The sequence below is a fragment of the Leiobunum rupestre genome, chromosome 3 (assembly GCF_980474605.1).
Source record: "Leiobunum rupestre chromosome 3, qqLeiRupe1.1.hap1, whole genome shotgun sequence".
Lineage (NCBI taxonomy): Eukaryota > Metazoa > Arthropoda > Arachnida > Opiliones > Sclerosomatidae > Leiobunum > Leiobunum rupestre.
The window spans coordinates 54,825,997-54,852,187 of NC_143386.1; the positions used below are offsets into that span (position 1 = coordinate 54,825,997).

General features: G+C 41.0%; 1 protein-coding gene across 1 annotated transcript; it reads right to left on the reverse strand.

The window, feature by feature from the left end:
• Positions 1 to 509: 509 nt before the first annotated feature.
• LOC149952660 (uncharacterized) lies at positions 510 to 3,200 on the reverse strand. The gene has a single exon (XM_090169783.1). The coding sequence runs from the start codon at positions 3,198 to 3,200 to the stop codon at positions 510 to 512; it is 2,691 nt and encodes an 896-aa protein (XP_090025909.1).
• Between the last annotated feature and the right edge of the window lie 22,991 nt (positions 3,201 to 26,191).

The following is a 26,191-nucleotide window of genomic DNA, read 5'->3' on the forward strand; positions in this document are numbered from 1 at the left end:
AAAAAATTAAACGGTAGAATGGAGAAACTCCCGAGTGTGGCTGCGGAAAGTCCAACGAGATTGAGCAGAAAGTACATCTGCGGGGAGGGAGTTCCAAGTTTGGATAGCACGGAAAGCAAGGTGCCATTGACGTTGTTTGGTCCGGGCCCGTGGTTTGAATATTTTCGCTGCATGACCCCTGGTCTTGCGAAGAGTGTTTAATTTGAAGAAGGTGGACAACTGGAGAGCAGACTGACCCGACCACATGCTCCAGATACACACCAGGTCATTAATCGCGTGTCTGAGAAGCGGGGAGTCCAGCTTGAGGGCCTCATTCCGCGCAACCGGAGGAAGGCACTCAAGGCCCTTAGTGAGTTTAGTAAAACGGTTGTGGGCTTTTGTAAGGTTGTCCCGGTCCCCTTGAAGGGGTGGGCTCCACACTTCGGATCCAAAGTTGATATAGGGCAAGACAAGGGAGTTGTACAGGGTACGTATCAGCCGTGGGGAGCGAAAATAAAAAGAGCGACGTGTCAAGCCGGTGATAGAATTAATCTTTTTAACAGCTTTTGTGCAGTGGTGAGGTGACTGAAGTTGAGGGAGGAGTCCACCCAAACTCCGAGATCGCGCACCGGAGAATCACTGGTCGAGATAGTAGAACCACCCAAAAAGTACGAAGCACAGGGATTAGAACGCCCAAGGTGGTTCACTCCACATTTAGAGACATTAAATTCCATTTTGTGAGCGTTAGCCCAGGCCGCCACAGCCTGGAGGTCTTGATTGAGGCGCTGTTGATCTAATGAGGTGGAAACCTGGTTTGCTAATTTTGAGTCGTCGGCAAATAAGTAGAGTCGAGAGTGCTGGACCACCTGCGGCATGGAATTGATGAAAACGGTGAAAAGGATCGGACCAAGCACACTCCCCTGGGGAACCCCTGTGAGAGGAGTTTGTGGTGGTGAAGCATACCCTTGAAGGACAACAGAATGCCGACGCCCGATGACGAAGTTGGAGAGCCATGTGAGAGCAGCTCCCGTAATTCCGGCTTTCTGCAGAGCAGCAATCAATTCAGGATGGGGAATGGTATCGAACGCTTTTCTGAAGTCTAGATAAATGACATCGACAGGCTTCCCCTCATCCAACCAGGTGGTCCAGTCGTTGGTGGCGGACAAGAGATTAGTGGTGCAAGAATGTTTGACGCGAAATCCATGTTGAGACGGATGGAGAAAACTGGTGGCCTCCAGGAAGGCACGGATGGGTTTATCAACCAAGCGTTCTCCAATTCGAGCAACGTGACAGGTGTTGGCAATAGGGCGGTAATTGGCAGGGTTGTCACGGGAGCCAGCTTTATGAATCGGAGTGATGTTGGCACTCTTCCATTGCTGGGGTACAATCCCTGTAGTGAAACTCATATTGTACATGATGCATAACGGAGAGGCGAGCGCATTGGCTAGGAGTTTAAGCAGAAACGGGTGTAGCCCATCGGGGCCAGCAGATTGGGTAGAGTTCAACGACAGCAGTTGTTTGTGTACATCAGCCGCGGTACAAGAAAAGGAGTCGAGAGAAGGCTGGGTACTGTCCGGTGTGGGAGGCACAGTAGAGGGCGAAAATGATTGATTGACAGTAGAGGAAACAGAGATGAAATGGTCAGTGAGGATAGTAGCCATCAAACTAGGTTCAGTGACAAGTTGGCCATCAGAGGCCCTCATCGCTGTAATGGTGAATTTAGTTCGCCGCAATCTATTAACATGACTGTAGAAGACCTTTGGATTGGAAGCAATTTGCGCAGTGAGGTCAGCTTCAAATTTGCGCTTAAAGTTCCGACTAGCATTAGTTACGGCATTCCTGGCACTTTTGTACGCAGCGTAGTCCTTTTCAACCCGAGATTGGGAGTACCCACGGCGTTTAGAACGCACGTACTGCGCCCAGGTAGTGGTTTTGAAAAAAAAAGATTTCTGGAAGCGTGCAGAGAAATGAGCCGGACGAAGAGGACGGATGACCCGAAGAGGAACAAAACGCTGAATACCGTCATGAAGGATGGCCGAAAAACGGGACCAGCAGAATTCAACATCGCCAGAGACAAATTCAGCTCGCCAGTCGACCTGGGAGATAAAGGTACCGAACGAGTCGTAGTCCCCTCTGAAGAAGTCACGACATTGGCGGTGAGGCACCGATGGTGTTGGGCAGGCGATGCATAAGAGAATGACATTGTGGTCACTTTTACCCAGCGGAGGGAGCTGTTTGACATCGTAGACAAGGTGTTCTTCAATAGAGAAGACAAGGTCCAGTGTACTAGGGCGCTGGAAGACATATCCCAAACGGGTGTGACAGTAGATGGACTGTGTTAAGTTGGCGTCAGTGACCATTTCGAAAAAACGCTTAGTGGCGGCATCAGCTGGGGGAACAGTGCGTCCTAAGGACCAGTTTACGTAGGGATAGTTAAAGTCCCCCAGCAGTATTAACTCCGAGCGAAGAGTTGCATTGAAGCGGAGAGTGGCTTGTAGGACGTCTAGCAGTTTAGTGTGGTTGTCAAAGGAGGGAGACCGGTAAAGAAGGCAGAACAGGAACGAACGTCCCGGGACGGAACACTGAACAATCAGGAAATCCAGCCCGTACTGGGAGGAGAGGGTGTCTGAGTCAGATGGTGACAGGATATGGTGCTGCAGCACAGTGCAGGAAGTAGGAAACATGAGAGCGACACCCCCTCCCTTTTGGGAACCAGAGCGGTCCCGGCGGAATATAGTAAACTGCGGCAGCCTCAGTTCGCCATCAAAGACCTCAGGTTTGAGACCAGTTTCCGTGAGAGCAACTATATCGACGTGGTTGGTGTAGATTATAGAGGCAGGTTCCGACGTCTTGTAGGTGGTTAGAGTACAGGGGTTGGTCAGCAGAAGCAAAAGCGGTTGACGTCGGGAAGAGTCACTCAGTGAGTTGGGAATAAACAGCCCCGAAAGGGGGTTCAGACAAGAAGATTGAGGAGTATTAGCAGTATTTACAGGAACCGCAGGAAGACAACCATCCTGAGTCGAATCAATAGCCGTGACAAGAACATTATCGTGCTTGGACGAATCCACAGGGTTAGTTAGAGATTTCCAGTCAGTTTCCGGGCAATTTAGTAAAGTTGGCAGAAATGATAGCTCACCTCGCTTTTCACAGGTACGGAGGCTTCGAGCGTTTAAAAGTAGATAGTTTGAGGAAGGGAAAGGCGCAGGAGGAAGGTTACACATCGGGTGCGAATGTGGCGCCAGAATGGTTGTTTGAGTAAATGAATGTGGCCCAGGAATGGTTATTTGAGTAAAGGAATGTAGTGCAGGAATGGTTGTTTGAGTAGATGAATGTGATGCAGGAATTGTTGTTTGAGTAAAAGAATGTGGCGCCGGTATGGTTTTTTGAGGAAATGCTTGTCAGTATTGTTGAGGGGGGCATTGTTGCCCTGAGTTGGACGATGCCGACGGGAGTGAGTATTGTTCATACCCCAAGGGTACAAAGTTTGGGGAAATAGTTGAGCAGTAACTGTGTGGTTGAGGAATGGTAGGCATGACGAATTGTGGGAGGTTCGATAGGTGTTGAGGATGGTGCGATGCATGATGGGACCATTGGGGACTTGGTGGAAAGTGAGTAGGTGATGAATGTACCCCTAATTGTTGAGGTTTTTGAGAGTTGAAGTGTCCATGGTTTAGGTGGGAAGGTACTTTGCGGATAGCTCCGGTTGTATGAGTAGGGGGAAATGGGAGACGTGGTGTAGCATTTCGATGAGGTTTGGAGGCTAACGGTATTGGTACAACTTTGTAATTCCAAACGCGAAGATTTTTTCCCCATTCTGAAGGCGTCGCTGTAATTCACTTACAGCAGAGTGGTAAAGGCGCTGTTGGGTTATTGTACGATCAGGGCGAGTATGTAGTTCAAATGTTGGATCTTGGCGAAGGTAGGATATATGTTGAAGGAACTTAGATTTATTTTGTCCATTGTCAAATAAAAGTTTGAAAGGCCTAGGATGACCCGAGAGCGAAGGACGGTCACGTGGGAGGCGAAAGTATTTGATCTGCTGGGGTAGCTCGCACTGACGTAATAAGTCTGCAACTTGAGCGCGTCCTGAACAATCATCAGAAGATTGTTGATCTTCGGGGACGTTAAGTAGTAGCACATTATTTTTCCGTAAGTCTTCTTGACGTTTGTCGACAATCTCCTGAACCTTAGCGTTAACTTCAGATAAGTGGGTCGTTTCTCGTTTTTGAAGAAGAGGATCAATTTTCTCAAAAACATTATTTGTTATTTTGGAGATGTCAATCAGACTTTCCATTTTAGAAACGTACGATGCGTCATGCGACTGTTCGAGTTTAGTCAGTGCAGATTCAAGATTATGGACACAGTTTTTAAATTGGTTAATATCACTCAACGTAGTCTGCATGAGAGTTTCGAGAGATGACACTTTGTCGTCAATAGTTTGGTCATGCTTTCCGAGAGAAGTGGTTTCATCGCGGAGGAAAGACACCTCCATTTGGAGGAGCCTATGGTTTTCAGAAATGGCACACAGTTTGCAGACAAACGAGGTGTCATCATCTACCTCATCGAAAGTAATAGTATCATGGAGAGGGGAATTGTCAAATAATTCCCACCTGGCACATGTTTCACATCGGATCCAATCGAGAGGTTGTTCCAATATATCTCGCTTTTTTCTTTTAGTCTTGAAAGGTTTATCTTTCGCCATTATGGAAACCCGCGGCCGCTATGAGCTTCGGCGTAAATTGCAAGAGAAATTAAAATATAAAATATATTTATATAATTTTGCTAAGCCTAACTTTTAGGAATCGAAAAATAAACGAATTTGAAAAAGAGCGCGAGAAAAGAAAATTATAAAAGATATTGACCGACTTACCCCTTCTAGATTGAATGTTACCGTTGTAAGTTACACGTTCATCAAAATCTGGGGTGCAAACATTTTTCTCTCGATATTAATTAATCCTGGTTTTATACTGGAAAATTATTTGGGTTTTTAGTCATTCCGCCGGATACGTCACATGACCCCTTAAGAAACCAAATTATTGTTAGAATGGTTTTTATTGTTTACGGATCTAATCAGTGGCGTACATAAGGGGTCGGATTGTTGGGGAGTAGTGTATCAAAACTAACGTGAGTGCACACCACCGGAGGTCCTTATCATATTGCCCTACGCCAGAGTCCACAGACCGGACAGGTGACAAATCCAGCATTGGTAGTAGCATGCATGTATTCATTTCAACCATGATTATCGAACTGCATTAAGAAGTCTGGCCTCAGTCGCTAGGATGGGAGGGGCTTAGTTATTATGACGGTGGTCACGCGCCACCGCTCAAAAATTGTAAGAATATTAATAATAATTTAGTGTATTTATGATTATCGAGTAATTTGGACAGAGTACAGTTATTTTTCTAAGAATCACGAGTCATTTCCTTCACCAGTTAATTCGCGCAATTCCGGAAACGTTTCGTGGATCAACTCAGCGACAAACGCCTGTCTTCTGATTGGCTCAAGTGATTGCGTAAAACGCAGAAAGGCACCGCCCATCCCAGCCCCAGATGGCAGAAATGGTAATGATGTAGTTCGATATGCATGGTTGAAATGAATACATTCATGGTAGTAGTACCCTACTACTGATGGTCGCAACTGTGTCACAAGAAACTCAACCCAGCAGAAGGTGCAGCAATGGGTGGACCAATTCCCACTTCGCTCACAGCAGTGGGAGTAAGAGTGGATGCTGTAGCAAATACAGCCGACACCCTACCTTCGTAGGTAGAGAGCCACACCCTTCAGAAAATCTCCTAACGGGGAACGATGGGCACAAAGCGGTCCACATAACCCGGCACAGCGGGCATTGAAGATCCCGGTCTGCCCCAAAAAGCCGGGAACAGAACCACTGCGCCTCATACGGAGGCCCGCCGCCCCACAACAGGCTACCCAATCCTCCGAGGCGGCCAGTTTGCACGGAACCTCTCCGTTAGCCTGAGCCGAGACTCAGTTTCCAGCCCATACCTGACCGAAGTCGGAGGTGGATATAGGACCATTTGATCAGAGTTAACATCTCACAGTATGCCTCCGCCCTTATGGGTTACAAGAGCTGGACCCCGACTCCCCAGTAAAGCTACCAGATATTGCACACCCCAACCCTTAAGGGGGAGTAGCTATTTTACCAAGTCTACCCGGATATTACAAACTAGACCTCAGTTTACCGACTATCCAAAACTTTGGGGGGAACCTCGCACATCCGCTAAGGGACGCCTCTGGAAATAACGATTATAATATAATAACTTATTTTAAGGCGTTAAAAATTATTTAAAGCCTTCAATATGTTTTCCCTATTCTAATACGTTAAGTCTAGCAGGCTGACAACAAAGTGGAAATGTCTGATTTCAGCGTTTTATATATTAGCCTATATGGAGAAATGGCCCTACAAAAGAAAAATGAAGATGGCGTCAACGGTCACCGTCGAGCTGAGGATGTGGTGGACGACTAACCGCTGGTTGGTCGGAGTACAAAGTACAAACACCTCTTATTTCCTTGGGGAAAAGAGGGATATAAAACATTACGAAGGTACTTTTTGAACTGTATACAAAGTGACGTGCATCCTGTAGGCAGTGTCCGCTTAAGTGTCGCGTTTGTACGTGGGCTTGCAAACCAAACGTTCCAATTACAATATCAACTAAATTCTGCGCCAAAGAAATGCGGGGGTAATTCGTTTTCACTGGAACTTTTTGTTTTTTAAATACAATCCCTAAGGTATTTGTTTCTATTGATATACTTTTTCAAGTAACAGTCTTCTGACGGATTTTGTATTATTATGCCCACTCTTTATAAAGTGTTAATTGATGTTTTGTATATGGTAAGTTGATTTTTTTTATTAGTGCTTTAACTGTTAATGTAGTGTTGGATGCAGTTTTATAACACTAATTTTCTCAATTGGTTTTTACAGATACTTGTATGTCGTTTGTCAAACTAAAACAGAACCATTTGCTTTTCATCTTTTTATTAACTTACAAAATCAACCAAGTTTAGCTAAGTATTTCCCGCTCAAATAGTTTTTATTTATATTTATGAACACACAATTTATTAAACACTATCAATAATTACTTCTTATGGCGTATAAAAAGCTAATTTTTATTGGAAGTACTAATACCCGGCTTTGCCTAGAGACGACTCGACCCGCAAAAATTAAAATTGATTTCTGCCCGAGCCGGCCCGACCCCGCTTCGGGCCGGGTCGGGCAGAAATCAATTTTAATTTTTGCGGGTCGAGTCGGGTCGGGCTTATTTTCCAAAGGGCCGGGCTTATTTTCGAAAGGGCCGGGCTTTCAAAAAAGGCCCGACCTGACCCGACCCGACCCTTATCCGCGACTGCGTACTGCCGCTACTGCGTATAGCTTGTGAAATGTTTCGGCACTTCGGGTGTTGTACGAAGTTGGATAGATGAAGAGAGAGGGTGTGGGTGAGAGATAGACGTAGTGACTTAATGAGTAGCGCGACTAGCGTCTATTGACTATCAATTCAAGGTCGTCTCAGTCTTCCGATTCGTCTAAACTTCTCTTACGTTTAGTTTTGGTTTTACTTCCGATTTCCCGGCGTTAAATTGCGAATTTGCAAGTCGCGTGTCTCGGCGCACTTTGAAAAAATATAGCTAGAAGAATTCTAGGTATTCCCGCGTCACAAACGAGTGACGAACGCGTATTATATTTTATAATGCATATCTACACCTACACTATATAATAAAGTAAAAAAAGCTTCGTGCTATGGGTTGTGGCCGTTCTTCGGGTGGGGTCGGGTTTTCGGGAATTATCTGGTCTTCGGGTCTTGTCGGATTTCTGGACCGGGCCGGGCAAAATCAATTTTTTTATTTATCGGGTCGGGTCGGGCCAAATTTTATTTTAATTATTTCGGGTCGGGTCGGATCGGGCAAAATTTATGTTTACGTTTTTCGGGTCGGGTCGGGTCGGGCCAAACAGAAAGTGACCCGACTCGTCTCTAGCTTTGCCCGAAGTCTTAGTTTTAATGAATTAGATCTGATTTGTACGTAAGAAAGGTAAACGCTGTAGCAAAAACGCAACACGCGTAGCACAAACGTAACACGCGTAGCAAAAAGTCCTGAACTACTTAAAAATCGCAACTAAACCTCCCCTTCTACGAAGTCCCTTTCTTTCACACTAACCCGTTAAAAAAGTTTAAAGGTCAGGACGGGTGCTAGAAACTCAATTGAGGAAAACCAACCGGGTGACGTTTTAAAACAAATAACGGCGTGACCACGAGACATTTTTCCAAAATAAAATAGATCTGAAAAATGGATAAGGGAAGTAAAGAGGTGCAAGTCGAAACCAGTGGGGAGTCTAGCCGCATCCACTCTTTGGGTGTCCGTAATGGAGGATGGGGCTGAAAGGGGGAAAACCAAACATGGACGCGCCCAGGAAAATACCGCCGAGACCAGCCGGAAAAATAGATAAGAGAAGCAAAGACGCGAAAGTCCAAAGTCGAGTAAATAAATAGTAATTGATTACTATTTGGAATTAGGCGCGTTTAATTGGAAATCAGGCCCTGAACATTGAGTTAAAATTTCATATCTCTATAGAGCTAACCATTCTCAAGTTTTTAGGAACATGACAACGGATTGCCATGGCGGTGCAGAGAGCAGCCTTGGAAATAACGGTGGTCAGGTGGTCAAAGACCAATTAATTAATTGCTCAGACCAGTTTATTTATTCAAAATTTGGGGGTCACTGGTCACCGTGTCCAGTTTATTAATTCGAAATAATAACAAAAAAACAGAAGGTGACCAGTTTAATAAGTCCAAATAATGGGAGATGCCCTATTAATCCAAGGTTTATATCAATTTTGATTTCCCTATTGACTGGATTTCGATGTATAGCGACTCCACTTACTACCGCCGCGGCCGCACGTCGAGGTTTTATGTAGAGTCCCTTCGATCGCATCCCTCGAACGAGTCGAACTGTCTAACCCCGCTCTGGCCTCAAACCCTCAATCATGGACTCTAAATTTAATGCCTCAATCCTCTAGTCTCGCTTTCCCCCGAGTACGGTAGGCTACCTGGCTACGCGGTAACCATGGATTAAACACTAAAGGATGTTCCACGGGCTAGCTTCCTAAGGCAAAGTCCTCGTTAGCTAGGTGTTATTTTTCTTCTATCCAGGGGCACCGGATATGAGTTTGTAGCGCCATCTGTTATTTTTTGAAACTTTTATACCGTGATTTTTAGAATTCGTCTGCTATTTTTTCGATACCATTATTTATTTGAAAGCACGTGGGTTTGTTTGCCCCTGGATAGAGCGGAGAGAAAAATAAATTTCCGGTTTTTCGGACTCGCGCCGCTAGGTGGCGACGTGACAGGGCATTTGTGTGTTTTTTCGTCCGTGGAACATCCTTTAGTGTTTAATCCTTGCGGTAACGGACCGGGGACTCTGGAGTTACGGGGCCTAGAGAAAGAGAGATAATACGGTAAATTACGAGGGTCTTCTAGGCTATGGTAGTAGTCTTAGGTGAGATAGTACTATATTCTACTATTCTTATGGTACTCATAAAATAAAGTTAACTATTTTGAATACGTGTAAAATTAATGTTACCAACTTCTAAACATGTAGTATAGGTTTTTTTAGGCTTATAAATGACATTGGAACATTTTATATAAGACCAGTTTAATAATTCATAAGCTAGGGGTCACTGGTCATAAGGACCAGTTTAATAATTCATATGCTAGGGGGTTACTGGTCATAAGGACCAGTTTAAAAAAATTCTTATTTCCAAGGCTGGCAGAGAGGCCTCAGTATTAAACGCTTTCCCTCCGGACGCTTCACTCGGTGATTGTTTGTACCCCCTAACGCACCTGGCACCTATCCAATGCATTCCAATTCTCCAGACATTGAGGCGCCCCTTCGACCATTTCGACATAAGAACTGAGGAGGGCCTAATCTTTCACGTGCTACCTAAGGTACTTGCCGCAATAGGGTAGAAATATTGATCAATTAATTTGTTCTTCTGAATTGTATTTTACACTTTTTTCCAATATGAGTGAAACTACATATTGTTAAGTTCTAAATGTAAACGAGAGTTAAACGATTGAAAACTCAAAAATAAATTTAATTATACATCCTACATTAGCAAACAATATACTAGGTTAGTATTGTTATTGCACAATTCGTATATTTATATTCCCATTTTTAACTATACATACTTAGTCAACAATATTATAGATTTATGTTTACACTAAATACCAAAATGAAGGTGAAAGGGAGAACTCGTTCGAAAGAATAGCCGGCCGAACATCCTCCGCTGAAAATCAGAGACTTAGTTTTCAATTTCAATAATATGGTTACTGCTTAACGTCGTAGAGAGAATGACCAGTTTCCATCGCCCTTATCCGGAACTGGCGCTAAGACCACGGCCAACTTTGATTTCTCGCGCATCTCTCGCGCTACAGCGGCCATCTCATTCGTTGACGTTCCTGTGTTAACCTATGAGCAAAAATTGTGTATGACGTCAGCGCCCCTAGCGGATTATTATTTTTAGTATAGTTTTTACATTGGGGACAATATAACCACCGAGCGTGGCGCTGAACTCCTACACATTATAGTACAGTTTATAGGGGGAAAATCCTTGCTCGCGGAATTTCGACGAATGTGTTGGCCGTAGTAGCGCGAACAGCGCGTGATCAAAGTTGGCCGTGCTAAGACTTAGGCTCTGCTATGGTATCATATGTAACATAGTTACTCATAAGTATGCCTCTGTATAATATTTAAATTGAATAAAATTCAATGAGACTTTGTTTCACACGGAACGTACATTAAGTGGACTTAAAAATGCAAAAACTCTTATAATCCTTGCGCTATTGAAAACGTTACCATGGAAATGAAATCATGTGATCGCGAGGCATGAGCTAAACTTGACACGCGCAAAGTCAGAAACGCGCGAGGAATTCTCACTTACTTCCGTTTCCCATCAGTAAAGTTGATGACGCATATTTCGTCACGGAGTTGTAAGTGACGTAATTTACGTCATATCCCGTGAACAAGGTTTTATTAACGAAAATGCTTTTTAGGCATACTTATGAGTGATTATATTACATATGATGGTATTGAGAACTTGAGAATAATAATGTATTCTTGCTCCATTATAATAGATTTTACACTCTAATAGCACCGTCCAAAACAGTGTAAATGTAATGGTTTGAATGATAGCAAGCTTAAGGTTAGACGACGGAACACACGACGTTTTCGATTGTGGTCAAAACTCGTGTTTGATAGTGCCATACAAAAATAAGATAATAAAACAGCAGCCTACAGTATAAGCACTGCGTTTTTAGCATTATGAAAAGTTAATTCACTACTAAAAATACCTCAGCTAACCGTAGGGTTTTATATCCCCATTTTCCCCAAAGAAATAAGAGGTGTTTGTACTCCGACTAACACGTGGGTGGTCGTCCGCCACATCCTCAGCTCAGGGGCGGATTAACCCTTTCGGCGCCTTTAGGCACCGAATAATTTTCCGCCCCTGGGCATTGTCTAACGGGTTCGTCAGCTAAGTCGGGGCAAGCCAAGTACTTCGACCGTGCGGCTTTATCAAAGTTTTCGCGCCCCTAGAAAAATGGCGCCCTAGGCACGTGCCTACTCTGCCTAATGGTTAATACGCCCCTGCCTCAGCTCGACGGTGACCGTTGACGCCATCTTCATTGTTCACTATTTTTTAGGGTCATCTCTCCATATAGGCTAATATATAAAACGCTGAAACCAGACATTTCAACTTTGTGGGCAGCCTGCTAGACTTAAAGTATTAGAATTGGTAAAACATATTGAAGGCTTTAAATAATTTTAAACGGCTTAAAATAAGTTATGATATTATAATCTTTATTTCCAGGGGCGACCCTTAGGGGATGTGGGAGGCTCCCCCCAAAGTTTTGGATAGTCGGTAAACTGAGGTAAAACCACTACTGTCCTCCCAATCCAACCACTACTGTCCTCCCAATCCGACCACTGATTACATTCGTAGACGATAAAACCAGTGGCGGCTTAAGAAGGCTGAGTCCCCGGGGCGGCAATGTTTTGTGACGCCCCCCAGGACCGTGCAGAAGTTTTCACTGGTCCATCGTGTTACACCCCCCCCCCCTCGAGCTTATCCGATGGCACCCCTGACTACCCAGGGCGGACTGCCCCCCCTCCCCCCTAACAAAAATTTGGTTTCTTAAAGGGTCATATGACGTAAACTAGCATTTACTAATAGCGAGATAAAAATGTTTGCAGCAATCGAGTCCCCGAGATTTCGATGAACCTGTTACCTACCGTGGTAAAATTCAATCTGGAAGGGGTTTCGTCGTTCAATATCTCGACGGATGATATATTTTCATAATAAAAGAGAGCAATATAGATACGAAACTTTGTGTTTTATTATATCCAATTGTTTTTCGTATTCCTTTACAATAGTTTTTAATTTTTGCGGTTAGTATTGGGCACCCTCTGTTCCGCCTTTTATTTAATTTTTAGAACGCACAAATCGATGAGAAATTAAAGAAAAATATTCATCCCGTCGCTCGGGTAGATCTTTCTCGACTTTACGGCAGCGCTTTTTATTGAACGAACTATTTGGCCGCTAGACGACGCGGCGCTCAGAAGTGAGCATGCTAGCACGTCGATCGGCCGATCTCGCTCAAAGTGCCGTGAACGATCTCTGATTGAGATAACGTTTTGGCGCTCGGCCTGAGCTGGCTCAGTTGAAGAAAGATAAAATAGCGTCACCTGTATTGAGGACTCGCTCCCTTGATCACTCAAATTAAAAACGTCTGAGCGTTCATTTCGGAATTCGCTCACAATTTTTGCCCACCTCTGTGTTAAATTGCTATATAGCCGTGGATAATATCCATGGATAAACAGTTAATCGTAATTTTTATGGTTAATCAAAACTTTAGCGGTTAATTTAGCTGTTTCGCCGAGCTGTATTTGGACTTTAAATATATACTGCAGTATTACAATGAAATTAAATATCCTTTCTCTAAACTATAAAACATGTGCGTTTGTAATCAGCTGTTTTTGTGATGGTGTATTCTTATTTGTCGGAAAATAGAGAGCCTATGCGCGATTACAACCGGAAATATGTAGAACCCACGTGGTCAACTCGCTTGTCGAGAGTCGAGATGTCATGTATCACTTCGAAGTCGATTTCGATGAAGTATAGAATAGCGTTTATCGAGAAATAACTTCTCGATCGAAGTGATCGCCTTCGAGATCGACTTCGAGTCGACATCGAGAGTGAGATGGAGATAAATTAGAGAATAGCCTCCCAGGTCCGATTACTCTTACTGAACGCAGCCTATATATGATCATAACGTTGTAAGCAACGTCGTTTTGCTTACGTTCTTCGACCGGTTTTCGACATTGTAGAGTTGTAAAAAATTTCAACGACATTATATAAGTTATTTAAACAACCATGAAAATCATTACGTTCCCAAGAATCTACATTACCGTAAATTTCAGTTCTATAAACGTTTTAAATTTACTGGCCTTGAAATAAAATAAGCTTAGAAAGCTTATATCTAATTGCTTTCCCTTTCATTTCCAGGTTTTGTCTCTGGAAATTTTGTTCAGGTGATCTTTGACATATAACAAAATTATATTTCTAATTAAACTAACATGGCGATGATGGTTCATCCCCAACTCAACGTAAAAAATAGCGTCTTGAAGTTCGCTGAAGATGAAAAACACTTATTTTCCGAGATTAGTATAAAATAATTCATTTAATATTAATGAGCATTTTAATTCTTTCCGAAATCGGTTAGTACAGACCATAAAAAAAAGAAACGCAAATTTTTACCATTTTAAATTTCCCGCGGTTATGCTAAGCTTTGGGCTTAGGAAATATAGTGCCATCTGTCTTAATATCAGTCAACTAAATATGTTTTTCGGTTGAACCATATATATGGGAAACGTATATAAAGGTCTAGATAAAAATTTTCAAAGGGAGTGAATGCGGAGGTGACAGCTAGCAGAAACGCGTAATTTCTGCAGGCTATCCTTATAAGGCGCTATCTATCGGTAAGAAAGCTCGTCGCGAGCGCCATTATCTCCTGCTTAAAAATTATACTAAAAGTCACCAACAGAATGATGGTGTCTAAAGACTACGGCCTGCGGAAAGGTCAAGCACTTAGTACTAAAATGCTAAGAGAGCTCGCGCTCTTGGTCACGTGCCTTCGTCGGTGTCTGCTAGGTGTCAATTCCGTATTTTATGTTAGGCTTAGACGCTCAGAAATTTATCTAGACCTTTATATACATTTCTTATATCTATGGTCAAAACATAGATATAGGAAACGTATATAAAGGTCTAGATAAAATATTTCAAAGGGAGTGAATACGGAGGTGACAGCTACCAGAAACGCGTAATTTCTGCAGGCTATCCTTATAAGGCTCTATCTATCGGCGTTTGTATAAATTTTAGAGCAATTTCTTGTATCGACAATTTAAAAAACACGCGACCAGAAGGGCACGGAAAATACCAACTCGTACTAGTCCTTCCATGGACAAATTAATGTGCTTCGCACAGGGACGCCCCGTTCCCGAATATTTGCTTCGGGCGATTGTTACATGTGCGCTCTGGCGGCGGAGTTAGGAACTAACTAACTAATGATAACCGGGGAAGAAGAAAAAGGGGGGAGGAGAGGGAAAATACAAATGTAGCTCAGAAGCTGGAAAACACGTGGGACTGTCTCAATTTATAAAACGTTTGTTTTAATGTTTTAATGTGCGAAGTACATTAATTAGTCCATGGTCCTTCCAAAATTATTTGCAGTTATGCCGGGTTGAAGGCTCGATATTGGCTTTTTATTTTTTTGGTCGTGCTCCACGATAACGCTCTGCAGTGGCGTAGACAAGGAAGGTTCAATGTCAACCCCTGGGCCTACCTTGACTATACTAAATTGACACCCCCTTCTCGACACCCCTCTTAATATGAACATTCTTGGACCCCTTTGACGAAATTCTGACTACGCCACTGACGCTCTGAGCCTTCCAATCAGAAATAAATCCGAGTGACGCATAATATGATTTTTTTTGCCGAAGATTATCATCGCAAGGTGAACATACATATTGCTATTTCGATATGTTATTTTCCATTTAAATATAATTTAAGGTATCATGATGTGATTTTATAAACGTATTGGACGTCTAAAATGCAGTATATCAAATGCTTCATTTATTGAATTTAAAGTAAAAAATGATTATCAGTCTTGGATTGGCCATTATAACAAGACGTTCAATATACTAACACGTACCTTTTTTTTATTTAGGTAAAAAACGTATGAGCCCGAGAGGAGCTCTCGTATTTAGTTAAAAATATATGATCCCGAGAGGAGCTCTCGTATTTAGTTAAAAATATATGATCCCGAGAGGAGCTCTCGTATTTAGTTAAAAATATATGATCCCGAGACGAGCTCTCGTATTTAGTTAAAAATATATGATCCCGAGAGGAGCTCTCGTATTTAGTTAAAAATATATGATCCCGAGACGAGCTCTCGTATTTAGTTAAAAATATATGATCCCGAGAGGAGCTCTCGTATTTAGTTAAAAATATATGATCCCGAGACGAGCTCTCGTATTTAGTTAAAAATATATGATCCCGAGACGAGCTCTCATATTTAGGTAAAAAACGTATGAGCCCGAGAGGAGCTCTCGTATTTAGTTAAAAATATATGATCCCGAGAGGAGCTCTCGTATTTAGTTAAAAATATATGATCCCGAGACGAGCTCTCGTATTTAGTTAAAAATATATGATCCCGAGAGGAGCTCTCGTATTTAGTTAAAAATATATGATCCCGAGACGAGCTCTCGTATTTAGTTAAAAATATATGATCCCGAGACGAGCTCTCATATTTAGGTAAAAAACGTATGAGCCCGAGAGGAGCTCTCGTATTTAGTTAAAAATATATGATCCCGAGAGGAGCTCTCGTATTTAGTTAAAAATATATGATCCCGAGACGAGCTCTCGTATTTAGTTAAAAATATATGATCCCGAGAGGAGCTCTCGTATTTAGTTAAAAATATATGATCCCGAGACGAGCTCTCGTATTTAGTTAAAAATATATGATCCCGAAACGAGCTCTCGTATTTAGTTAAAAATATATGATCCCGAAACGAGTTCTCGTATTTAGTTAAAAATATATGATCCCGAAACGAGTTCTCGTATTTAGTTAAAAATATATGATCCCGAGACGAGTTCTCGTATTTAGTTAAAAATATATGATCCCGAAACGAGTTCTCGTATTTAGTTAAAAATATATGATCCCGAAACGAGTTCTCGTATTTAGTTAAAAATATATGATCCCGAAACGAGTTCTCGTATTTAGTTAAAAATATAATATCCCGAAACGAGTTCTCGTATTTAGTTAAAAATATATGATCCCGAAACGAGTTCTCGTATTTAGTTAAAAATATATGATCCCGAAACGAGTTCTCGTATTTAGTTAAAAATATATGATCCCGAAACGAGTTCTCGTATTTAGTTAAAAATATATGATCCCGAAACGAGTTCTCGTATTTAGTTAAAAATATATGATCCCGAAACGAGTTCTCGTATTTAGTTAAAAATATATGATCCCGAAACGAGTTCTCGTATTTAGTTAAAAATATATGATCCCGAAACGAGTTCTCGTATTTAGTTAAAAATATATGATCCCGAAACGAGTTCTCGTATTTAGTTAAAAATATATGATCCCGAAACGAGCTCTCGTATTTAGGAAAAAACTTATTAGCCCGAGACGAGCTCTCGTATTTAGGAAAAAACTTATTAGCCCGAGACGAGCTCTCGTGTTTTTGGGGAAATTATTGTGAGACCGAGACGAGACTAAGGTTAAACTAAACGTTAGGTGAGAGAGCCCGATACCAAGTCTTGGTGTGCAGCTATGGTTATAAGTATCGCCGCCTACCGACCGAGTTTTAAATTGAATATATAAAAGCTGCTGCTGGTTCAAAATTATCTCTGCGCAACAGCTGAAAGTGCCGGGAGTAGTGGCGTACTCCTGTAATCCCAAGCGTCAGAGAGGCAGAGTTTGTGGATGGCCGTGTGAGGACGACCACCAATCCCCCAACGGATGTTCGGAATACTTCCGCCACGGGTGTTCCCACCCCTTCCTCGCGTTTCCCCCCGTTGGCGTGGCCGTTACACTGTATAGAGGCTTGCGCCGCCGCCGATAATTTTGAACGCGCCGATCGGGCCGCCGCAGATAATTTTGAACGCGCCGATCGCGCCGCCGCCGATTGCTCGAAAATCGGCGCACGCCGCCGCCGCCGCCGATACAAAGAACGGCGCGCCGCCGTTTCTTTTTTTTCTTTATACACTTTTTTGTTGGTATATTAAGCTTGGTTTTCATTTACGCGAAAATAACTACATTTGAAGACGACGTCGAACGTCAAATTTTGGTTTTCGGATTTCGATCGTCGCAGAGTAACAGCATTTTCACTTAGCGTCAATAGATTCCAGCATTGCTATCTTGGCTATAGAGAGAGTCACTAATATAACCAAGGCTTATCCACATTTTAATTATCTTTAAAAAATGTTGCTTGGTTTATCGATATGTTTTCAAAAATTGCATTATAATAATCAGTGGCGGACTGGGTCTAGGAGACTAAGGGTCCTAGCTTTAATAACTATAACGCTACCATATTTACGGAGGCCCACTTCATGAACGGTCCATGGGATCCACGCCATCGGGCAGGTTACCTCTTAAATCTTTTGATACGGAAATAAGGCCATATTTGGAAAAGCTTGGCCGTTCCCCTTTAAACACAAGAGCTCGTCTCGAACTCACAAAAATTATACATCAAATAATAGATCACCTTTTTAAATCCTTTCCTATCCACTATCAAATCAATCCAATCCGAGGGGCTAGCCACTCTTAGAAAGTCTGTACACCGACTACGCCGGATTACGCTTAGATTAGCACTGCCAAAGGCAGGGACTTCAAAGACTACGCGTAATCCTATTAGTACAGCGGAGTGATTAGCCCCTCGATCCAATCCAATTTCACTTTGGTTAGGGCCGTTAGGCCTAGCTACTAGCTCTATGAGTAGGAGCATCGGCTAGGCTACCTTACACATGCGGCCAGCGGGTGACGCAACACATCACGATACAAAAGTCAAACGAAACAGCCGGGCGACCAGGGGCGTGATTCTACTCTTATCGTTAGCTACTTAACGAAAATAATTTTTCGTTAGCTAATATAATTTCAATGGAGCCAACGAAAATTTTCTTTCGTTAACTCCTAACGATAAGAGTAGAATCACGCCCCAGGCCTGGTATTCTCTTCACTACAACAATCTTCAAAAATTCTAGAGGTAGTTTACTTTGGACCAATCAGAAAACGAACGGGTGAAATCACGTTATCCGAAACAGCCAATTACGTAAATTACGTATAAACCCATTAGGCCAGAGCATTGAGTTGGGAATATTAATCTAGAGGTCCAATCGAAACGTCGGATTTCAGTATTTCGCGAAACAAGTTTTTAAAAATAAGAATACTGTCGTCTGCTCCCATCGGCGTCCCAAATGACGAGAAAACATTATCATTCTACCCGTGGCGCCGTCTATCTCTCAATGATTCGTCCAAATAAGACGCGTTTTCAAGCAAAAATATTTTTTTTCTTCGAAATAATGGATGGCGCCACGAGTCATATGATAACGTTTGCTCGTCATTTTAGAGCAGACGGCACATTCGTATTTTTCAAAAACTTGTTTCGCGGGGAGCAGATTTGATTGGATCTCTAGATTAATATTCCCAACTCAATGGGCCAGAGCCCTCTTCAAGGGCGACACGACCAACTGTGATCACGCCAGACAGACTTGTAAATAGTGTATATTTTTAAGAGAGTCCACTGGACCCGGACCCCTCCGCCGATCTATTTTTTGGACGAGTCCAGGACTCTTCCCTCTTTCTTCGCCCCCCCCCCTCGTTTAAATTTATATGTTCTTTAATCTCTCTTTATTCCTCCATATTATATTCGAAAATAAATGGCACCTAACCAGGCAAAGCCTATAAAATTTTTATGGTAATTATAAAAGAGACAGTCAGTAATCGAACTACAGCATCGAAGTTTACATATTTTCATATAAAATGCTCGTAATTATTATCACAATTAATTTAACCATTAAAGTCTTCATTCCAAACCCATAGAGCTTAATTTTCTTTCTACCTTTATTCATTTTAATAAAGCAAAATTTTGGTCTTCTTAAACCCATAGAGCTTAATTTTTTCTACCTTTATTCATTTTAATAAAGCTAAATTTTGGTCTTCAATGGCACTGTTACAATTACTGTGCCTAATGGAATACAGAGCAAGACTATTAATTATGGAAATTATTCCCCACATCACATGGGCCACACCTGTTTAAGTTAAAAGATGTTTTTCCCTGGTAGGCCCAAGTTTTCCAAATTTTTCATTAGCCATTGTAAATTTTTATAGGCCTCACAGATAAGTAGATATTCAAGTATAAATTATCGAAATTTTCCCTCTTTTTACACAGCTAAGGATATAATTTTAGGGAGTCCCGTGGACTCTTTACCCCCTTCTAAAGACATTTGTTTAGGAGTCCCGTGATTTTTTTCAGGGGTTTTTGACGCGTGGACTGCCGCTATTTACAAGTCTGACGCCAGAGAGAATAGCTCAAACAGCACGTAATGAAAGTAGGTCGTGTCGGTGAGAAAGAAAGCGTAACGGTTACGGCGCATGTTGCTCTGTGCCGCAGCACTTTCCAGGGGCCAAGGGAAACATAATCGTTCAAAAACGGACACATAACCGTCCCTTAAAAATTAAAAGGTATCATATCGTTACAAAAATATGGTCTCAGCTCGGACTCGTAGTAATAAACTATTATATTGGACTCAGCTCAGGTTCACAGCAATTTACTATATTTGAATGGTCTCATCTCAAGCTCACAAAAATACGCTATAATAAAATGGTCTCATCTCATTCCAAGTTCTTGTCTTTGGCTAATTTTTGTTACCTAACTAGGCAATAAATATGAATAATTTATATTGATTAAAGCATGAAGGAATAGTAGGGAGAGGAATTAAATCCAACACCGTAGTGACAGCTCGCCGCTGCCGGGAGGGGGCCATTGAAGAAAAGGGGGATGGTCGTGGTAGACTTTTTTTACATTCGATCGGTAGATCGCGTCCTCTATTAATAAGAATATACATTTAAAACCGTTGGAAATCACGTGGTAAGTTTGAATCTTTCATGATAATGGATCACACTTATTGTAAAATAAAAGTTAAGAAAATAACTAAGACCCAACAGAAAAAGAAAGATAAAGGTACCTTCCCATTTCAGATTTTTTTTATTAAAAAACCACTTGTTAAGGCGCTAAAACAATTTACATATTTCTTGAAATAAATTATTTATACTTTGTTAACTTTTCACGTTTTCTTGTATTTAATATTTATACATAAGTCTTGTCTTAATTTTCTGCTGGCTCTCCCGCGTTTTTCTTGTTTTCAGAATCAGAATAAACACCGTCCGATAGATGGCTACACTGAGTTCAGTTTTACGTGTCACGTGTTAAAAGTCTACCACGATATCCCCCTTTATTTTACGGCCCCCACAGGGAAGAGGAATTACACTGCCTAGCCAGTTCAGACCAATATTTTCCCCTCCTTACTATCAAAAGTAAATAGGGGGAGAAAGTCTATCACTGCCTTCAGATTTTACCTTCCACCATGCTTGACACCCTTTTTAAAGAGCTAGTGATCACGTGATATTTCTAACCAATAAGGATAGCACATTACGCGCGAAGTAGTGCATTTGTGGTATTACGGTCCGCGCTCAAGATGAATATTTTGAATTTTATTCCCTGGCAACCATGTCACCGCCTCGCGATTTCAAAATAGTCTCTGTCAAATTCTGACCATTATTTCCTTCGATAACGGTTGATTTTAATTAATAATTACTATATCAATTATAAAATAAACAAAAAAAGCTCGTAGCTATAGCTATTACTTCAGTTAAACTTGCAAATTGTTAGGCCTTAGTATCGTAGATTTACCAATTAGATGGCGCCACGCTCTCCACGATTTAAGTGAGCGTTATTCTAGTTACGGTTTATTTCTTTTCAAAAGTCGTGTTATTATTTTTAAAATGTCGCATTTTAGTTTTTATCATATCAGTGTTGGAAGTGACTTTCAGAAAGTGGTCATTTAAGACTGTAGCTATAGACTTTGGGTCGGAACGCGAGACGCCATCTAGAACCTTCATTTCTGTAATGGTGAATTTGGATTGACGGAGATTATATACAAGGCTGAAGAATGCCTTCTGGTTACTGGTGATTTTATGAATTTTTCGTAGTCGCCTTTGAAAAAATCCCTGCAGATTGGTTGGTTGGTCAACTGGGAGGTGCAGGCCAACTTAAATAGGATGACATTGTGGTTGCTTTTGCCAAGAAGGGGTAGCTGTGGAACGTCGTAAGTTAGTTGTTCGGTCGTAATGAAGACAAGGTCCAGTACGCTATGCCTCTGAAACAGACGGGCCAAGCGGGTGAGGTCGTGGTCATGCTGGAACAGGTGTAGCTCAGTGACATGGTCGAGGAAGGTTTTGGTGGCTTCATCGGCGCCAAGGAGGGTTAGCTCTAAACGCCAGGTAATGTTGCGGTAATTGAAGTCGCCCAGGAGAATAAGTTCGGCTTTAATCGTCGTACGGTGGGGAGTTACAGTGTTGAGTAAGGTGACTACTTCGCTGTGGTTAACGTAAGAAAGAGAGTGGTAGACTAAGCAGAAAACTATAGACAAGGCCGGGAAGCAGCACCGTACCGATACAAAGTCCAACCCCCATAGATCAGAGTACGAATTGGTGACAGCGACAGGGAGTAATGGGACTGAGCTGGTGTGCAGGAAGGAAGGGAAAAACCGCGCTACACCACCTCCCTTATATGGGCCACAACGATCCTGTCTATAGATGGCATATTGGGGGATGCGCAGCTCACAGTCAGGAACATCCGGCTTAAGACTGGTTTCGGTTAAGGCTATCACGTCTGAATTGTTCGAGGATGATGGGCTTGAGCTCGGCAAGTTTATATGTAGTCATTGTGTCAACTTTAGTGAGTAGAACATTCAAATCATGGCACTGTCTCAGAGCAGCCGTTGGAAGGGGGAGGGCAGGAATCGGTTGGGGCGGCAAGAATTCAGTGGCGAATGGGTTAAGAGTAAAGGATACAATATAACCGTTGAAGTTTTTCAAATCCATTTCTTTAAAGATCTATCAAACTCGAATGAAACGTTTATGAAATGCGTTTAAAATTTCAGCATCGAAAATTATCGGTTCGGCCACGATATTAGGATTTTTCTTCTCAATAACCGCAGCGATTCCCAGTCATAGAAATCGAATAACAAACTAGAACGCTTAATCGAATGGCTGGCAGCCCACCGATTATATTCTTGGCTAAAACGACAGTAACATCATCTACGCCGCGCGCACGAAGCTTATTTTATCTAGTGATCAGGTCTACTTTCTGAATTATAACGTATACAAATAACCATTTACAGGTGTTGTTGATTCATTAGTGGTCTTTTCCACTTTCTTTATCGGTTTTAGCTGTAAGTACAAATATGGCACGTCATTTAGGTCAAAATGAAAAAATATCGAAAAAATATTTTGGCGTGTGTGAAAGAGTATTTCTGTTCGTGAACACGTATTTCTGTGCGTGAGAAAAGCATTTCTGTGTGTAAGAAAAGTATTGCTGTGTGTGAAAAAAAGTATTCAAACCCAGAAATACTCTTTCAAAGACAAATATATTTTTTCACATTCAGAAATACTCTTTCAAAGACAAATATATTTTTTCACATTCAGAAATACTTTTTCACACACAAATATATTTTTACACACACGAATAGATTTTTTCACACACAGAAACATTTTTTTCACACACAAATATTTTTTCACACACATTTTTTTGTGTAAAATTAGAAAATATATCAACATTTTACCTTTTTTTTTTAAAAAACGGCTATATTTTTAACTTTTTTTTTTGGAAAATGAGGAAATTTTCAATTTTTAGTAATTTTGACCTGAATGGCGTGGCATATACAAAGCAAGAGAAGGCTGCAACTATCCAGAATGTGGTTTTCGGATTCATATTTTTCTCAAGGTAAATACAGCATTTCTTTGTTATTTTACGTGATGATAGTTTAGATTTTGAATAATTGTTGTAACTTATTTTTATTATTAAAAAAAATAGTTTACTGTATTTAGGGCTATTTAGGAAGGCTTATATGTTACCTAGTTAGCTCATATCCAAAAGTTAAATTTTTCTTCACTGTTTGTTTTACATTGGTCGCATACTATTTATAATAATTAGTTTATAGTAGGTTTTCTGTTTGCTTCTGTTAAAATTAGATGTACTTTTGTTTAGAGAAACTGTCTTTGCTAAAGGATTATATAAGGTATTAACCAAGTATATAATTTTTATAACTTTACAAGTTATTGGATATTGATATTAAAAATAGCTCTAATGTTCTCATTTCCAAGCGATTTATTGCAGAAATAACAAGAGTTAGCTGGTTGGTAAATTTTACATGAAGAGCGGCGGACGCGTTTTAAGTCAACGAAGGCGCAAAACTGTAATACGCGTTTCGGGTACAACGTTAAAACCGATTGCTCGTATGTAAAATGTTCATAGAACATGTTTTGTTGGAAATAGCTGGGCCCTAATGTTCGTAATTGGGTTTATATCCGTACGTACAATACTAACGTAGATATTCGTGATAAAACAGTACTGTGCACCGGTTTCCCCCATAACCATTGCGCGTAAAACAACTATTTCTAACAGTAGCCTGTGAAAAAATATGTTTTTGTTTGAGTAATTACTCTTAAAATATTTAATTACGCAATTTTGAGCCATCCTTCATTTTTTATTTAAAAAAATAGCTTTCTATGATTTGAAAGAAACGCGTTTTCTAGTGCGGTCTTAGCGATTGGAAATTATGGTAAAAAGAAAACGTTTTCTAACACTAACCTGTGAAAAGATGTTTTCTTATGTGTATTTACACTTACACGATTAAATTACGCAATTTTGAGCTATTCTTCAACTTTAATTAAACATAAGTCGCTTTAAAGATGTAAAAAAAAACCGCGTTAGCGGCGAGCTAAAGTCGGCCATTTAATCTTAGGCAAAATAGAGTGTTAGTTCACCAGTGCGGCGCCGATGGCGCAACTTTCGTTGCCAGCCAAACATAAAGCATGGGCCAAAGGCAGGGTTCTTTAAAAGTTCTAAACGGACCACGCAACAAAAATTTCAAAAGTCGTTCTAGTTTGTTATCCGATTTCTATGCTCCCAGTCCCAAGATCACTCAGTTTTTCTAGTTGGGACATTGAGTTGGGAATAAATAGAAGTACAATTGAAATCTGGTAGTCGCGGGACAAAAATTTAGCTTCAAATCTGAAACGTTATCACTCGACGATGTTGCCATCTATCTCTAGCGGTGGGAATCATTAAAGCCTGATAGCAAAACCCACGTATATCATTCTGATTTGTGTATTTAGTTACGAGGATTTTACTTTCAGGCGACGTTGTTTCGCGCGAAATTTAATCAAAATTTTAAACGGAGAATTAGGCTTAGCAAACTAAACGCGTCTCGAAGTTACAGTGATTTATTAGACAGTAAATTAATGTAAAAAGATTATTTTTAATAGGCTATTGTAATTGTTTAATAAGCAATTGTAATTGTTTAATAAGCAATTGTAATTGTTTAATAAGCTATTGCAGAAATACATGAACCGAAATTATCAACGACCTCCTTTTTATTGGGGGGCATTTACCCATAGTACAAGGAGAGGGAGGCAATAAAAACCGAACTGATTTCAGCCCACCCGCGGGAGAGGAAAAATTCTAGTGCATCACGGGTAGATTACTTCGACATCTGGTGAGAGGAAAGATCAATAGCCAGGTGGCGTACTCAAGTAGCCTTGGTGAAATCGGGAGAGGCGGAATTTCGAGGGGGGTTTTCTCCTCCTTACTAAATAGAAGGGTGGAATGGGAACGTGCCTCCCGTGTTAGAGGAATAGGACGTTGATAATTTCGGTTCATGTATTTCTGGCTATTGTATTTATTTAATTAACACCATAATGGTTCGAAACGTTTTAGTTAAAGGTTGTGTTAATACCGGTAGAAACAAAAATACTCAATGCATAAGCATATGTAACATAATTACTCATAAATATGCCACTGTACCTTCATTCCATTAAAAAATCTTCACTAACGGTTTGTTTCACCAGGAACCAGTAAAAAGGTGAACTACGTTAGATTTTATCCTTTTTATTCATCCTAGTAATTTTGGGAGTCACACTATTGGCTAGTAACATATTTATTTAAGCCAATGGAAAACCTCTAAATTTAGAAGGAATTTTTTGCGTCGGAATTTTAGTCAGCCCAATGTAGCTTTATTGAAATTTATAAACTCGTTCGGTTTGTGCGGATGAAGTTAAATAATGAGTAATTTAGAAAAATAAAAGGTTGGGGAAAATGACCAATAAGTGATCGCTTTCCGAAAATGGAACAAGTCGTCGATATGGGATATTCCACCAGCGATATTAAAACCCATATCAAGCCTAGAAGATTTAGGCCTAGGCTCAAAAGAATCTGCAAAAAGACTCCAACCTTGTAGATGCGCCAGAAAATCTCAAAATGAATTTCAACTCTTTTTTTCAATAAACTTGCTTCTTTTATTTGACAATGCAAATTTATTTTAGAACGTGAGTCTCCGAGAATTTCGTTAATTTGCAAATTTATTACATTAACAGAACTTGACACTATATTGTAGTTCATTTTAGCCTTCGTTGTTCAAACCGATTTTTTACTAAAATAATGGCCGTCGGTTTATCAGACGTAGAGCTAATTATACGACGGCATTATCGGCATTTGAGATTCGATGACGTCAAATATGACATCAAATAAGACGTCAAATATTACGTAGGGTACGGATGACGCAATATCTGTGAAACAAACGGTTAGTGAAGAAATAGAGCTAGTAGCATACTTATGAGTAATTATGTTACATATGGCATAAGTAAGTGTATAATAAGAAATAAGGAATAGAAGGGATTTATCTAACACCTGGTCCACAACAGGAAGACGTGATTTGCGGGGTTAATTTTGATCAGTCTGCTTATAGCGAAAACACGAAAATAACAGTACTCTTGACTACTCTCAGGTAAAATGCAGTGCC

What these genes read in the sequence shown, in the direction of transcription:
- LOC149952660 (XM_090169783.1), bottom strand. Translation starts at nt 3,200, where the DNA reads ATGTGTAACCTTCCTCCTGCGCCTTTCCCTTCCTCAAACTATCTACTT.